This window comes from Pollachius pollachius, assembly GCF_949987615.1.
Source record: "Pollachius pollachius genome assembly, chromosome: 14".
NCBI classification, from domain to species: domain Eukaryota; kingdom Metazoa; phylum Chordata; class Actinopteri; order Gadiformes; family Gadidae; genus Pollachius; species Pollachius pollachius.
The window spans coordinates 6,245,230-6,263,184 of NC_136947.1; the positions used below are offsets into that span (position 1 = coordinate 6,245,230).

A 17,955-nucleotide genomic window follows, 5' to 3' on the forward strand; every position below is an offset into this window, starting at 1 on the left:
TTCAACCTACCAAAGTTCTCACATGTAACCCCCCTCTTCCGAGACCTCCACTGGCTCCCTGTAATAGCTCGCATCAGATTCAAGATGATGGTGCTGGCATACAAGGCAGTCGATGGAACTGCCCCTGCCTACCTCCAAGCATTAGTAAAGCCACACACCCCAGTTCGATCCCTCCGCTCAACTACCTCAGCTGGACGTCTGGTACCGCCATCGCTAAGAGCAAGCAAAGGTCGATCAGCGAAGTCACAACTTTTCTCTGTTTTGGGACCTCAGTGGTGGAACGAGCTCCATACCGATGTCAGAATCGCAGAGTCGCAGCTTCCGCAAAAGACTCAAAACTCACCTGTTCAGAGTTCACCTCGACACTGCATAGAAACCAATGCACAGCCACCATTAAATGTTGTACGTCCTGGCACTTGTACATTGCACTTATTCAAGGTACTTTACTTTACTTTTTTTAGGTAATTGTGTAGCATCTACAGTAGCTGCTATCATTGCTTTACACGGGGAATGGGTTAGCCTAGCGATTGTAATACTTGCACTTGGTTCTATGAACATCTTCACTGTACCGACAGCGATATATTGTTTCACTTCTTATGACAAATGTACTTATTGTAACAAATGCACTTATTGTAAGTCGCTTTGGATAAAAGCGTCTGCTAAATGCCCTAAATGTAAATGTAAATGTAAGTCACAGCCTGTACAGCCTCCACAGTGTAGTGGAGGTCTAAACCTTTACGTGTGTGTGTGTGTGTGTGTGTGTGTCTAATTCTGTCTGTGTGCCTGTATGTGTATGTGTGTGTGTGTGTGTGTGTGTGTGTGTGTGTGTGTGTGTGTGTGTGTGTGTGTGTGTGTGTGTGTGTGTGTGTGTGTGTGTGTGTGTGTGTTATAGGGATTTAATCATCTCTCAAATTGTATGAATTGTGAACTTGGTAATCAGCCTCTATTTGTTCGTAGAATCTCTGATTGTATTCACCTTCTATCCCTCTTGCATGGAAAATGTTGCTGGAACATAATACAACAATAATAATAATAGTAAAACATTAACCCTCCACGAGACCCGTCACGTACAATCAGAAGGCTTGCTTTTCCTGATCTGGAAACACCGAATCTGGTCAGGCAACTGCACGCTCACCCCCGTCCCCTTGTACCTAGTATGTAGACGAGGTTCCGGGTTTGATGCCCAATGCCCGCAGCCTCTCTTTAAGCATCCCTGAGGAAGATACCCTCCCTTACCCCTACCCCCTCCTCCGTGAAGACCTCCATCTGAAAGGATGGAGGTCTTCACGGAGGCGGTAGGGGCAGCTCTGGACTAGAGCTCCTGCTTAATGGATAAATAGCTCAACTATTCTCTCTGTGTCTCCATCCTGGCGGTGCTGGGGGAGGCGTTGTGGGGGACGAGGTCTCAGTAGTACTTAGCAAGAGCAGGGTGGCGTGTTGTGCTTCTCCCCTTACTGTTTTAAAAACCACTGCTAGAGTCAGCCTTGTTTCCCCTCCCCCCTCCCATGTGGCATAGAGGCCAGGCCATGCATGTATGGAGCCCCACCCACTCCCCTGTCCCACCCAACGAGACGACAACCGTTCGGCGGTGGATGGAGGAGTACCACAACAGCATGCTGAGAACCTAAGGGTTAATGGTGTGAGAGAGAGAGAGAGAGAGAGAGAGAGAGAGAGATAGAGATAGAGAGAGAGAGAGAGAGAGAGAGAGAGAGAGAGAGAGAGAGGGAGAGGGAGAGGGAGGGAGAGAGGGAGAGAGAGAGAGGGAGGGAGAGAGAGAGGGAAGGAGAGGGAGAGGGAGAGAGAGAGAGAGAGAGAGAGAGAGAGAGAGTGAGAGAGAGGGAGAGGGAGAGGGAGGGAGAGGGAGAGGGAGAGGGAGGGAGAGGAAGAGGGAGAGGGAGTGAGAGAGAGAGAGAGAGAGAGAGAGAGAGGGAGAGGGAGGGAGAGGAAGAGGGAGAGGGAGGGAGAGGGAGAGGGAGAGGAGAGAGAGGGAGAGCAAGAGAGGACGTGAGAGAGCTAGAACGAATATTTTTGTTTGCGTTTCTGCATGGGCTTATGTTTATGTTCATGCATTCATACATGTGCCAGTGGGAGCCGTGTCCCCATGGAGATGCAAATACACAATAAAGATGTTTATCGATTTCCCGGGGTGTGAGACAAGGAAAAACATCTGCATTACGTGGCAGCGCAATTATAAAAGGGTTGTCAACAACCCCTTCCTTTGACATTAACAACCTTGGATGTAAATCAATCAATTACACCAGACCCGAGATGGTTCACATTCAAGCGTCTGCCAGCGGCGTTCGGATCTATAGAATGGTGTCCTCTTTGCGTCAGATTGGACGAAGCCGTCTCTATTAACTCAATCTGTCGGCTGTCGCTCTGTCTTTTCTCCTGCCTTCAGTCTTTTTTTTTAAGCTTGTTCCTTTGCTGCTCCGCTACTGTCTTCAGAAGAACCCCAGAGCAGAATGTTTGTTTCGTTTTTTGCGCTGAGCTGAAGAAGGGGGGGGGGGGTGCGTCATTTCAGGTGGTCCGTCGTCAATCGTGACGGCAGCTCCTGGAAGACCCCTCCCCTCAAGAGGAGCCATCTGCCAGCCGGTCCTCCTCGCTCTCCTCGAAATAATCATTAAAAGACAGCGAGCCTGGCTCAGCAAGCAGGGGACTCCCGGGGCGCGCCGTGATTCATATCACACACGCACACAAGCACACACACGCACACGCACGCACACGGACACACACAGACAGAGTTTCTCATTAGAGGAGCCACGATGACCACGACGGCTCAACACACCCGGCGTCCGTCCGTATGTTCTCGGCAGGGGGTCTTCAACCTGGTTTGATGTGAAAGATCCAAGTTCTGGCTTACAGGACACCCTGATCAAAGGGCAACATGAAGCCTCGGCCCTAACTGTACTAGCAGGGAAACCGAAAACTAACAAGCGCGGGGGGAACGACAGGGCTAAAACGGTTACAAAAACAACAAACAAGCTAACGTGCTCGAAAGGCGAGAAGACGCTAACAGCGAGCGCTCGACGAGCGGGTGGTTGATTCCACGAGACGGCAGAGGGGGGTTTAGTGCCCTCGCGGCCTGTTCACCCAGACACCTGACAAAACCCTGAAGGACACGGGTGCTGGAGATGGGCCAGGAGGTATTTCTTCCTCCGCTGTCCCCCGGTTGACGGGGCTGGCGCCACGTCGAAATGTCATCGTGGCGGCGGGGAGATCCACAGCAGCTGCTCGTCTCCGTGCGGACCTCCAGGGAACTTGAAGCAGCAGACACCTATGGGCTGGCCGACACCGTCGACAGAATACACCGCGATGTGCCCGCGAACCCGCTGAGGGAGAGCGGGACGCTTACAGAGGAGGAGAAAAGGGGGGAATGAAGGGAGGGAGAGAGGGAGAACAGACGATGTTCGGCTTGGAGTGGCAATACCACGAGCACTCGCAGTTATAGATCACGAGTGCATTTCACAGAACACCGTCACAGTGGTGGTGGTGGCGTTGATGGGGATGGTGGTAGTGGTGATGGTGGTGGTGATAGTGATGGGGATAGGGTTGGTGATGATGGTGGTGGTGCTAGTGGTGGTGGTGTTGGTGATGGTGGTGGTGGTGATAGTAATGGGGATTGTGGTAGTGGTGAGGGTGGTGTTAGTAGTAGCGGTGATGGGGGTGGTGGTGAGTGTGGAGATTCATGATGATGAGCTGGGGAAGCTTGCTGAAAGCTGCGCTATCACTGGAAATAACACATACATGCGTGCACACATTCTGCGTGTGATTAGTACCTTCCCAGGTAATGGCTAGAGTAGATGTTTCAATTCCATGTTGAAAAACATCAACACATTTTCACACACAAAAACAAATGGATACAATGATTAGACAGCGGATGTGATCTCAGGCTGCCCGTGATGCCTGAACATATGTAATACTTCGTCAACAACATCTGATTAGATCTCACAAAACAACACACTAGCTCACCTTCCGGTGTGTCTCATCTCTCTGTCGCATGCCCAGAAACATCTGGCTAGGCTGACTCCCTGATCAGGAACCGGCAAGGGAAGGAGAGAGATGCCTGGATAGATTATCATAATCATGCATGTTTTTATTCTACCTGTGTGTTGTTTTATTATTGAGTATGAAAGTGGAAAATGCTGTCCTTGGTTGTCGTGCACATAAAACAGAAATTACCTCATTGATGAGATGTTGAACCTAAAAATACAAGAGATTATATCTCTGGATTAAAGTGGAGCTCATAGACCCGTGTGGGTGATACAGTCGATGTTGCTGGTCATTGGAACACTTGTTCACCTGTGAGTCTGTGGATTCAGATAAAAGTGTCTGCCGCAATCAATAAATGGATAAAAAACATTGAATGAACAATCAAAATCTTATCACAACAACCTCAGAAGGAGAATAAGAAAGTAAAATGTCGAATGATAATGAATGGATATTGCTCATCCAGAAACTGTAAGGTGGTTATCAGTAAACTATCTGCAGTATAGTATTAATATATATTTAACACGCCTGAAAGTTGCAGTATCCATATCACACCCTGATGAGTGTCGCCTTCTGCCAGTCGCAGTCAGAATAACATGTTGGAAACGTATGACTCAACACTGCTGGTCACAAATAAAATTTCACCAAAACCCCGAAACACAATTAAAGAGAATGAGTTGAATAAATAAACAACCAACATTTTTCTAACTTTTTGTTTGCCCACCCACAGAACGTAATGAGGAGCCCAAACCGAGTTTTCTTGTTATTCTTCTGATATTTTGACACATTAATTTATGTTTTATTTATTAAAATTAATTTTGACAGACAGGGATATAATCAAACTAGGGCAATACAAAAAAGGGAAACATTTTAAAAGAAGATACCAGCAAAGAGGGTAAGATTTATATTTTCCATTTCAGAGAACTGGATGTTTTTGGGAGGTGATTTGGGTATTTTATTCTGGGTGTGATAACATGTGGTACTGCTTTCACATAACTGGGTGAAACAAGTATTTTTATAATGTTTCAAAGATACAATTTCAACTTCACTCGGTTTGTCTGCTGCATCAAAAATATTATAATCCTATTTACAAAAACGACTACTATCTACTAGTACAACTACTAATATTAGTAACAATAATGCCAATTATTATAATATTTTTTATAATTATTATTGTTGTCATTACATTATTTAAATGTGCCCCTCCCCTCTGTTAAGGGGATTGCACTTGTGAGATTGCGATTTTGCAAACACAAACACAAATATGCACACACAAACACAAATATGCACACACACACACACACAAACACATACACACATACACATCCACAGCACACATACACACAAAATGGAGATGAAATGCATGCATCAGTTTGACTCAGCGTTCGATGGGCAATCATAACAGCACGCTGAATCTGAATGTGCGCAATCACGCAAGACGTATACACAACGGCAAATTTATTTTAGAATGACAGGAATTCAAATAAATAGGATTTTCAAACGACTATAATGACTTTCTAATTAGGGTTGACTTTGTGTCGGGTGAAAAACAAAACTCGAGAAAATGAAAACAGAGCTACAGATTCTCAAGGGGGGGTGGTGGTAGGTGAGGCAGTGGGGGTGTTCGAAGGGGTGGTGGTGATGTATGCGGGGGTTGAGGTGGTGGTGGTATGTGTTAGAGTTGGTGTGTTGGTATCGATGGTTGCATAATAAATCCACATAATATAATATGATTAAATATGAACACAAAAACGACTCTGTGAGAGAGAATAAGAGAGTAGACAGTGCTTTTTATCTAGAAAAGCCGGAGCTCCCCGGTGCTGGTGGTAGTGATGGATGTAGTGGTGGTGGTTGGGGGTGCCGGTCATGGTGGTGGTGGTGGAGATGTTTGTGGTGGTGGTGTTGATAGTGATGGATGTTTTGGTGGTGGTTTTTACTGTTGATGGTGGTAATGGTGTTGATGGTGGTGTTAGTGGTGACGGTGGTGGTAGTGATGGTGGGTTCGGTAGTGGTGGTGATGGTGTTGGTGGTGTTAGTGGTGACGGTGGTGGTAGTGATGGTGGGGTTGGTGGTGGTGGCGATGCTGTTGGTGGTGTTGGTGGTGATGGTGACGGTGGTGGTAGTGATGGTGGGGTTGGTAGTGGTGGTGATGGTGACGGTGGTGGTAGTGATGGTGGGGTTGGTAGTGGTGGTGATGGTGACGGTGGTGGTAGTGATGGTGGGGTTGGTAGTGGTGGTGATGGTGACGGTGGTGGTAGTGATGGTTGGGTTGGTGGTGGTGGCGATGCTGTTGGTGGTGTTAGTGGTGGCGGTGGTGGTAGTGAGGGTTGGGTTGGTGGTGGTGGCGATGCTGTTGGTGGTGTTAGTGGTGGCGGTGGTGGTAGTGATCAGGGCGGTGGAGCTGCTGCTGGAGGCGTTAGTGGAGTGGGTTGTGTTCATGGGCGGTGCTGTTATCTGTGCTGGGCTGAGGGTGTGGGAGGTGGATGCAGGGTGAAGGGCAGGGTGTTGGGGAGTGGATATCCAGCGCTGTGCATCCGCTGGTCCGTTGGCCCGCAGCCAGGGCCATGGTCCGTAGGAGGTCCGCTCCCCCCTGCTGAGACCCAGCTGACCTCATGTACTAAACATCCAGGGCCCATTCGCTGCCTGACTGCGGGGGTACTTCATCACAGTTGATGAAGGATGCTCTTCTCAGGCCAGGAGGGGGAACTCAGCCAGGGAGGGTGCCGCAGAAGACACCCCTCACAGAATGCTTCAAAGATGAACAAGGAACTCTCCACAAAGGGCACCGATGGTACTCACATGTTACCCTGCAGGTTTTTCCTTTACTTTGTCTTGTGTGTTTATTTTGCACCCCACCACCACCACCACCATACCACACCGTCTTACCCCAAACCCCCATATTCTTTGCCCTGAATTCAGGTTCAGTAGTCACAAAAGTTGGCATGTTTTTATGTGGGGAGGGGGGATTGGGAGTTGATGCCATGCTGGGCAGAGGAAAAAAGCAGAAGAAACAAAACATTGGAGGTAGGATGGAGTAAAACAAAAATAAAAAGCAGACTGGTTTATTTAAAGACCTGCCTGTTCCCGGCAGTGGATAACAACCGTAAAAAACTTCAAAAACACCCACCCCGCTCCATGTTTGGAATAGAAGGCGAGAAGATATACCAAGATAGATTTGAGAAATATGAAATTCAACATTGTTTTTTTTTTCTCCACACTTCCAACGGAATCCTATTTGTTATGATAAACCGGATCTTCAGGACGGAGGATGCTCTTTTATCTCGCCCTCACAGCCCGAAATAATAAAACAAAATGGAGTGTTGAACATTATCGCACTGTACCCTGAGTGTCTACTGTTTAGACTGCAGATCAAATCTGTGTGTGTGTTTGTGTGTGTGTGTGTGTGCGTGTGTGTGTGTGTGCGTGTGTGTGTGTGTGTGTGTATGTGAGGAGGCAAAATCAATCATACTGATAAATCTCACACTATTCCTATTCCTATTAAAAATATGTAGGAGAATCTGGATTAACACCGAGATACTCACGTACACAGATATGTATTCACACACACACACACACACACACACACACACACACACACACACACACACACACACACACACACACACACACACTCACAAACTCAACGACACATACACCCACACACACGCACACACACAGACACACACACACACACACGGACCCCCACCACCAAACACACTCACAGACACACACACACACACATACACGCTGACCTTTTGAGCACTTACTTAACACATGAGAATAAAGCAGTTATAGTTGTTTACCAGGGAGGTCTCTTTGTGTTGTTAACCGGCTGGGTGGGCTGGGCTCAGGCAAGCTAAGGTGTTCTACCTAGCGACACGGCCATGCTAGAACAATAATAACCAGGGCTTTAGCCATTATTATACCTCCCACTGTGCTCTGCCTGCCTTTACCCAGGAGCGTGGGAATCCTTAAATGTCCGACATGTGAGGGGGATCAGCGGGTGATGGCGGGGACGGGGAGGGGGGGGTGTCAAACTCTCTCTCTCTCTCTCTCTCTCTCTCTCTCTCTCTCTCCAGTTGGATAATCTTCATTCTGACTGGCAAGGAGTCATCAACGGTGGATTATGAGTGCATGCAAAAGAATGTGGCCTTAGAGAGAGAGAGAGAGAGAGAGAGAGAGAGAGAGAGAGAGAGACAGAGAGACAGAGAGAGAGAGAGATGAAAGAGAGAGAGAGAAATAGTGGGAGGGAGAGAGAGAGAGAGAGATAGAGACAGAGATAGATAGAGAGAAATAGTGGAAAGGAGAGAGAGAGAGAAAGAGAGAGAGAGAGAGAAAGAGAGAGAGAAATAGTGGGAGGGAGAGAGAAAGAAGGAGGAAGAGAAGGAGATATAAAGGGCATGAGACAGAGAGAGAGCATGAGACAGAGAGAGAGCCTTCACCACAGTAAACGGTGAACGTGCACGCGTTACAAGCACTCCAAAAAGCCTCGATCCACCAGTACCTCGTGAAAACCCACAAAACTACCAAGCTGTTTCCAGAGGGTTTTCTCTCCCCCCTGTCTTATTTTAAGAACTTGGCAGGACAAGGAGTGGTGGCGTGGGGTTTCATGGCTTGTGATGGCAGCAGGCTGCGGCTGTGGAGAGTGAGATGCTGCCAGGTAATACAATGCGGTAAACCTATTAGGGGGAGCCATCGCTATCTAATTGTCTGATAGAGGGCCAAGGCCCCGGAGGAGCTCAATCCTAATGGGATTGGTCCATGTGGCTGCACTTCCCAATGACTCTCTCCCTCACTCCCTCACTCCCTCTTTCTCATTCTCCACTGCTCCCCTTCCCCTCGCTGTCTCTCATCTGTCTCCTGTTCGTCGTCCCCCTCCCCTCCCTCTCCTCTTCTCAACTGCTCTCTCTCTCTTCCTCTCTCTCTCTCTCTCTCTCCTGTTCTCCTTCTCTCTCTCTCTTTCCCTCCCTCTGTCTTTCCGGCTCTCCTGTTCTTCCTCTCTCTCTCATTCTTGATCGCTGTCGTTCTCTCCCTCTCTCTCTCCTGTTTATGTACTTTGTGACTGAAGGAAGCAGCTATGACCCTCCCCCCGTCCTCCTCCTCCTCTACAGGACCAGCTGGGGGGTGTGGGGGGGGGGGGGGGGGGGGGGGGGGGGGGGGGGGGGGGCTGAGAGATGCAGTGCAGGCAGAGGGACAACGCATGCGCATGGGGTGCGTTTGATTTATCACCCGCCACCATGCAGTGCTGATGATGCTCTGTGCGCTGCTCTGTGTGGGTGGGAGTGTGGGTGTGTGCCTAAGTGTGGGTGGTTTTGTGTATGTGTGTCGGCGCGTGTGTGTGTGTGTGTGTCTGTATATGCATGCTTTGCGTGTGGACCTATGTTTTGTGTATGTGCATGAGCAGTGTCCGTGAGAACGTGTTCGCATGCGTCTCTTGTGACTGTATGCTCTGAACAAGTGTGCGACCGTGTGTTCCAGTATTTCAGTGTGTGTGTGGGTGTATGTCTCTGTGTGTGCGCGCGCGGTGTTCCGGAAGGCACCCCCTAATTCAGCGGTGAAGGCCGTCGGTGACTCAAACACACTGTGCCGTTACACGCTGCCACTGTGCCACGGAAAGGTGAATACAGAGCACCCGGTCCTGATGTGGCTCTACAAACAAACCAAAGAACTCAATAACCGTTCACCTATGTATCACCGGGATGTGGTCATGATGCTGCTGATCTCTCAGTGGGAACACAAAAACAGTAAGGCGGACCTCAGTGACTCAGTTGATGAGTCATCAGAAGGTAAATTCCACCCACTGCACAATTAACAGCCCGGTTGTTAAATGGTTGAAGCGGGAAACACACAAAGCAACACACCGTCATGAACTTTAATGACCGGGCACCGTTCCCATCACCCAGAGCGCCCGGTGTGTGTCCACGTAGTCATGGTAACATACATAAACCCCCAGAGCAAACAATTGGTTTTATCCTAATCTCGTAAAACGTACGAAGTCACGAGACATTCAACTTGTGGTTTCCACACCTGTGTGGAAAATAAGATAGAAACGCGGTGATGAATTTCCTCCAATTTTCATTAGCATTCCTATACATCTTCGGAGGAATCCCGGAGGGGCTGGGTCTACCACACTTGAATGCTAAATGAGCTGTTAAACACCATCTTTTTGTCTTCCCTCCCCCCAGCCAGAGCGGTGAATGGTGGCGCTCTTAGCGGTTGACATATTGCTCCGTAGCCGCGCCTCCTACTGTTCTTTATGATGCTAATGTCACGCCGAGACAGCGGCTCCGGAAAGAGAGTCTCACAGCGAGGGGTTGTCGTCCTTTGTGCGTCGACTCATTTGAAGTGATTTAATCATCAATGCATCTGTTAGGGACACTGAGGAAGTGAGGTCACGTCGAAGGAGTTATTCCCTCAAAGAGCTGTTGTGTTGTGTGCGTGTGTTAGTGTTTTTTATATGTTTTTGTTGCGTCAAAGCCAACGCTGGATAATTGAGGCGTACTTATGTTAAATAATCAAAGCAAATGGAGTTGTTCCGCTGTTCTCCATCATTACAGATTCAATGTGTACGATCCGCTGTGTGTTTTGTCTGAACCCGCGCTGCTGGAGGTTTTCCCCCATCCTTGTTGTGTCAAGCAAAACATTTTTAAATAAAACTAATACAAATAAATTAATAAATGTCAAAGTATATTTCTTTGCCCGTCGTGCGATACAGAAGTGTTCTCATTCAGCATGTATAATACCACCCATGGTCTTGGCTCTGCTTTTAAAGAAGAAGAAGGAAGGGAAAGTGTAAATTCAAATATGCAGCCTTTTCCTTAATGTATGACCCCTCTTGCTCTCTCTCTCTCTCTCTCTCTCTCTTGCTCTCTCTCTCTCTCTCCCTCCCTCTCCCCTTCCCGCTCTCTTTGTCTCGCTCTCACTCTCTTTCCCTCCCTCTCCCTCTCCCACTCTCTCTGTCTCTCTCTCTTTCTCTCTCTCTCCCTCTCTCTCTTTCTCTCCCTCCCTCCCCCACCCTCTCTCTCCCTCTCCCTCTCTTGCTCTGTCTCTAAATCCTATCTCCATGTCTCTCTATCTGTCTCTTCACTGTGCACATTTCCCTTGCCCTCCCCTCTCCTGCTCTCTCCTTCACAGCACGTCTACTCAGCTAACGGCAGATCAAAGCGGCGGGCGCAGACCGTTAGCGTCATGCTAAGTGCTTTAAAGGCCCGGCGCTAGCCCGTGCATCCCGCCAAGTGTTTCGCTGTTCACTGAGCTTTAGCGCATCCTTGGGACTTCGAACTGCTTCGGAAAATCTCATGGAGAGAAAAAAGGAAAAGAGAAGAATGTTTATTTGTATTTCTACTTTGTATATCTGTGAATTTGAAGAAGGAGAATGTATTAAAGGGAACATATTTTGCCACCAGGTGTGAGTGTGATGAGCCTTACAATCCATTTCGAAAATCTGCCCCATATGACTTCACTAGTGGGCGTGTCCACCTAGATCTGTGCTGGATAGATCAGTCTACCAGCCTACCCTGTAGACTGAAGTAAACGTTGCAAATCTATCCAGCACAGATCTAGGTGGACACGCCCACTAGTGAAGTCATATGGGGCAGATTTTCGAAACGGCTTGTAAGGCTAATCACACTCACACCTGGTGGTATAATATGTCCCCTTTAAAGGGATGACGTTGGCTCGGCTAGTTGCCATTTGAACGTTGGGTATTAGAGTTGCCTGGGTCTTGCTTCTCCTTGGCAGGATCAAGGTCCTGTGATCCAAGAGGAATGATGTAGAAGTATCCCTTCCCCTCCCCCTGAAACATTTTTGACAGGTGTTTCGAAACATCTTTAAACACGTGTTCCTAATCCACAGGAGAACGAACGGGGCAACCATGTAGACATGTTTGAGATCTTTCGTCAGGTCTCAAGCTCTCTATGCCTCTCTCAGTCGGCAAGAGACAAACAAGAGATCGCTTCAGCAGCCGAAGGTAACATATTTCTAGTGTTGGTTATTCAAAAGAGCATTAAAGAGAATTCATGTTTTTTTTGACATTTTCAACATGCTGTACACCTTAGCAATATTTTATTGATCTTATATAAATCGATACCTTATTATGAAATTGGCTTTTGAGGAAATATGTAACGATAAACATTCTAGAAAGATTCATACAGACGTGTCCCTCGCAGACTCAAGTGTTTATCGTTGATATTCAATTCAGCAACCGAAAGAGGTCAACTCAGTCCTTAACCCCATGCAGGTGAAAGGAAGGATGACCCCCGAAGACAGCATCCTAAGCATTGTATTGTTTGCTTTCTATAAGTTGTTGTCTATTGCCTCAAGAAGGCCAATTATGGGATTCCTAACTGATTATAGGTAATTATTGATTATTATATATTCAGAATTACAATACATTCATACGTTCATAACGTTAAGTATGCCAATCCTTCCGACGTTAATGGTGTGACAATATGAACAGAGAAAAACTAAGCAGGCAATGCCTTTTTCAGTATTTAATAAATATTTGAAATGATCTACCTTTAACTCGTTATTACCCCCCTACTATTTCAAATTAATTGAGATTCACAAAAGTGTTTCTTCCACCCACACACCCAGCCGCCAACACACACACCACACACACATAAACAGCGACACACACACACACACACACTGACACAAACAAACACATACACACGCACAGACACACAGTTAAACACTGCCAATGTCATGCAGCAAACCAAAGGTACCTAGCTTGATGAGGAATAAGAGCTTTTTGTGGAGGATCATATTATTCTTCTGCGCGGTAATAAGAGGCAGACTAATTTGGGCCGTTGTGCTTATACCCTGTATATCAAGCAGCATCATATTAATCAGGGGATGACATCATTGCTAGTTTACCTTGATCCGCACTCCTTGTTTTCCATCTAATTGGTGGGGAGGTACATGTCATGCATTCTAATCAAACACAACCTGGTTATCAACATGAACAGGGGCTGGGGAATTTGCCCTTATTATATATTTATCTATTTATTTATTCAATCACACCCATGTTAACTAAGCTGCTAACACAATTAGGTTTGTAAGATGTTATCTCAACTCTTAAAAGGAACTTTATACTTTGTCAAACTTAAAAAAAACGATTTAAAAATAATTGTATATTTCTATTCACCACAATAAGCCAAATAATACAACGTGAAAACGTATGAAATGAGGATGATGCAGCCATTAACGTTGGCTAATGGCTGCATCATTCTCATTTCAAACACCTGGATAGACACAACAAGACCTATCCAGGGTGTGTTTTTTCAAACTTTTTGCAGCAGTTGAAACTTTCCCAGAAGGGGTCAAAAGGTTGACATTCATCAAAGCGAAACCCGCAAACCGTACTGCTAGAATCCCATGTTCTGTTACTGAGCGGTGCAGCTCGAAGCCTGCCAGCCGCTCAGCCAAGGTTAGAGGTTTACCCTGTCCACCGGGACCGGCCATGCTAAAAAAGGAATTCATTAGGCAAACCGAGCCGCTCCTTGGATGAAGTATTGACAGCAAAGTCACGTGTAAAAAAGAATAGCAAGTCCAACAGTGCTGAGACTGAAGGGGTCATAGTTAGCCTCAAACAGGAACAGACAGACGTTTTTCATTGGGAAATAGAGCTATCTGTGGGTCTGCCTGCCTGCCTGCCCGTCTGCCTGTCTTTCTACCATTCTGACTGTCTGTGTGCCTGTCTGTCTATCTGCCTCTGTATCTGACTGCCTTTCTGTATGTCTGCCTTTTTTTGTCTGTCGCCTGCCTGCCTGCCTGCCTGCCTGCCTGCCTGCCTATCTGCCTGTATATCTGTCTGGCTTTGAATCTGTCTCTCTGTCTCTCTGACCGTATGTGTGATATAAACTGTACTTAGGGAATGATTACATTTCCATTCCACTTCCATGTCTTTAATTAGTCTATTAATCATCCCACAAGGTGTAGCGTAGGGAGTATATTTTTAAACCTAACACATTTGTCGGCAAGAGCATTTGTTAGGAAAGCAGAACAATAAGCAACGACAAAGGCTTAACACCAAGGTAAATTATTACATTGTCTTTCTCAAAATAGCCCTGAACCTGAACGTTGCAATAGCATAGATCCCTGGCTCATTAATTCACAGCATTAAGGCGCTTTTTCATAATCCCAAAATATCTTAACTGAGGCATTGCATCTGAGCAGATTCTCTCCTCAGATCTCCATTTCTTCCCAGTGCTCTCATCTTACTCTGAATTAAGAGAGACAGATTTATTTATTTGCATAATTTATTCCCTGTGATAATTTCCTATTCATGAGCTACGGAAGAACTGATTGTCTTGTTTTCTCTGCTGCCTTCTACAGATAGCTCCACTTACAGGGTGATAGTTAGGGGAGGAATCTGAATTATTGATCACTCAATAATATTTTGTTAATATGCATAGCAAAAAGTAATAATCTTCTTGGGACGAAACCAACATTAAACCGTAAAATTGTGTATTGTATATCAGACACAACCCTTCCCTCTGCATAAAATGTCTACCTAAATTCTTCAAAAAATCCAGAAATGCTATTCATGTTCATCGATCTGTCAGGTTTAATTATGTCCCAGCTGAATAGGGGAATTTCAGGTAAGACGCAGGTAAAGTGGTTTACAAGTTATTTATCGGCGAGCGTGTGATTCCTGGTGGATTTGAATAAAATAATGTAAGTGTCTATGGATGGTTAAAAGGGCTGTGAGATGGCCCTCTTCATGCATCACTGGATTCACACGCACACTTGGACACACTTGGACACACACACAAACTAACACACACACACACACACACACACACACACACACACACACACACACACACATACACACACACTTGAGTAGGTAATCACTAGACGATGGGATATTGAGCACTTTCATCAAGGTTTATTAATAGTAACATTGTCTAGCGTGTCTAGCTAGCGGGTGAATGCTTGCCACGGTCCTCCCAAATGGAGTACTTTATTCAAAATGTCTCATTATATATTGATAATTGTCTGGTGAAAACAATGCAACGACGAGCACCAGTTTTTCAATAACAACCTTATTGGGCTGGGGCAAATTGCCATAATAGTTCACTAGTAATTCAGTTTGTGATAACAAATGTGGAAAGCGTTGCTACTGATGAAATATGTGTGCTGTCTTTATACGTCTTTAAATAAGGAAATATTGATGATCAGGGTAGGAAAACAGTCATACTTTACAACTCAATTACAGTGAAAATACTTAGTAAATGATAATTCTGCAAACTGTTTTTTTTACTGTACAGTAACAGTATTTGATCCATATCTTTTATATATTACCTGTAACAATGTAAACGTTTGTTAAATCCTTTTACATATAACCTGTAACAATGTAAAAGTTTACATTGTGCTCTACTGTTTGTGGTTTTGTTCCTTGGCTTTTGCGTGATGTTATATCATAAAACGAACCGTGTCCACCTTTTTGTTTGCTAATTTAAATCAACTTCAAACTTTTCCTATGTACCAAGTGTGTTGCAATGACAGGGAACAGAATTAAATTGTTTTACGGCGTTCCCAAACACCACCAATCATCCCGCTAAGTGGCTAGCGGCCGCCGTCAAGGGGGGAAGCACCGCAGAAGGCAACGTCATCGCCCATATTGTGACATGAATACTTAATGCCAGGTCAGCCAGCCGGGTCCCTGCAGGACGCTTCTCAGCACAGGCTTCTCCCTAGCAGCTAAGCTAGCTTGTTAGGGATCGGGTACAAACATGAGCACACAGGCTTAAGTGTAAGCCCGCTCCGTACTGTTACTCCTCATCCGTTTTCATCAGATCCTGTTCCACGGGGCTCGGTGCTGGCGAAGGTTTATTCCATATCTCTCAGAGCGATATTGATTGTCTCTGACTAAGGTGGGGGAGGAGGGGTCACACACACACACACACACACACACACAGACACACACCATAAGGGAGCGACTTGCCGAACATGATGCCAATGAATCGCAGGGAGACATGTACACATGAATGCCCATCGGGCATTTAGGATCCATAATGAGCCCAAAGCCGCAGGTATTTAGATGTAGGCGGAAACAAGTAGGGACAACTCGCATTTCTGGGAGAACAACAGCAGTTAATGTCTTTCCGAGTAACTCCCACTTGCATTTATAATGACTGCCAGGGGCATCAAGTATGGATGATATATTTATATATGGTGTTACCATTCAACATTCAGTTTGAGTGCTAAACAGCAACAACAACAACAACAACAACAACAACAACAACAACAACAACAACAAGGTAAAGTAAGGTGGGAACCTTTGTGTAGTACACTAGAAAATCGATGTCTTGAGCATTTCAAGATAAGCTTTTTCTGACTGAGTATGCAAGTTATGGTTTCCACTTCACTTTATTGTGGCACTGAAGTATCCTTCAGTTCCACGGCCATCCTGTCTTTGGCGTCCATGTTCAATGTTTTGTTTCTTGTGTTTGTCTTGTTTTTCTGTTTTTCCCTCACAAACCCCCCTTGTTAGGTGCTTGTTTTTCCGTACCGCCGAAACTAGTCGGTGCTGAACATCGCTGACACAAACAACAAACAGCTTGGGCGGCTCAACAGCGGTGAAGATGTTCAGTGTGGCGGAGGTTGAATACAGTATCTGATGTCTATCCAGAGAGGTTGCTACACTGTTTGACATCCACGGCGGTGGTAGCGAGAGTACACTCCAGAGTGCAGACACCTTGTGCGAATATTAAATATCGTTCATTTGGCTGTGAGTGGTGGAAGGGTAACGCAAACATCCGGGAAACTATTCCTGCCTTTGAGAGTCACGGCTACGCTGGGAATTTCACGAAAGTATTTCGCGGAGGATGTAAATCCTTCTAATGTTCCCCCCTTGCCTTAAAAAAAAAAAAGGCCAAGATGTTAAAGTCTTAAGATGTTGTAAAATTAAAAAAGTAAAGCTTTGATTGAAACGGGAGATGAAAGTTTATAGGGGAGAACGCTGACTTTTATTCACTGACAGAGCAATTAAAGCCTCAGGGGCCGCGTGGCCTCCATAGCTGAATCATAGTGACATCAAGGCAAACGCTGTAAGCTGTGTTTACATAGAACACTTTTTATTTATTTTTTCCCCATTTCCCATTTAGGATAAGAATGGGAAACATTTTTCTGAGAAAGATAATGTTACCCCAGGGCAATTTCATCGAATGAAATATGTTGCATTTTAATTCGGTTGACTCGTAAATGGCCACGTTTGATAGATGTATTTTGGATTTGTATATTTTTTGTTGTTGCAGAAAGCAACGTGAATGTGTTCAATGATAACAACTTCAGTTAAACGCCGTTATTCCTACGCAACCGTCAAACACTTTTAACCCCCTCCTCCATCAATAGGAAGGGTCCAGTTGTGCAGCCTACAGCCACGAACACACGGCATATTGATAGGAAGACCACTGCTTCTTTCTTACTCTCTTTTTAAGGCAAAAATAGTCAGAAAAGGCCACTGATGAGAACAAAGCATAATACATTACATTTCCTGCCCCCCGCCCCTTTTTGCAAGGGATTATTATTAGCATAAGAATTTCCTCATTAGTTTCTATAAGAGTAATAATCCACAACCTATACATGTTTTTACCTCGACACATCCGTCAAGACTCATCGTGACAAAGGCAATTTCCGCATTGAACAGTTGAGCCGTGTAACAAGTTATATTTTTTACGATACATCATCATAATCAGAAAAAAACCAACTTGATTAATAACTCCCAGAAATGTATCTAAGATGGCTAGCTTCTACTATCTGTAAACCCCGGACAGCTCGTTTATGTTCAATCAATCAGCATGAATTATGACCCGATGTCATTGGCGAGTGATACGTTTTAATCAGACCCGGTGCGACGCGTTGGAGGGCTGCCTGACCCTCTAGCCTGGGCCACTCTGGTGCTGCGGGATGGAGGGGCCTCACACATCTCCCACAATGGAATTGATATCATATTGG

General features: G+C 45.8%; 1 protein-coding gene across 1 annotated transcript in view; it reads right to left on the reverse strand.

The window, feature by feature from the left end:
* The window catches only part of LOC307085702 (uncharacterized protein), a gene marked incomplete at both ends in the record, with an annotated part of 43,041 nt that overhangs the window by 15,456 nt on the left and 9,630 nt on the right, over positions 1-17,955 (reverse strand). The window contains one exon of the mRNA XM_079750567.1: positions 740-874. Within this exon, the coding sequence (XP_079606693.1) occupies positions 740-874 (135 nt within the window). The remainder of the gene's footprint in view (positions 1-739; positions 875-17,955) is intronic.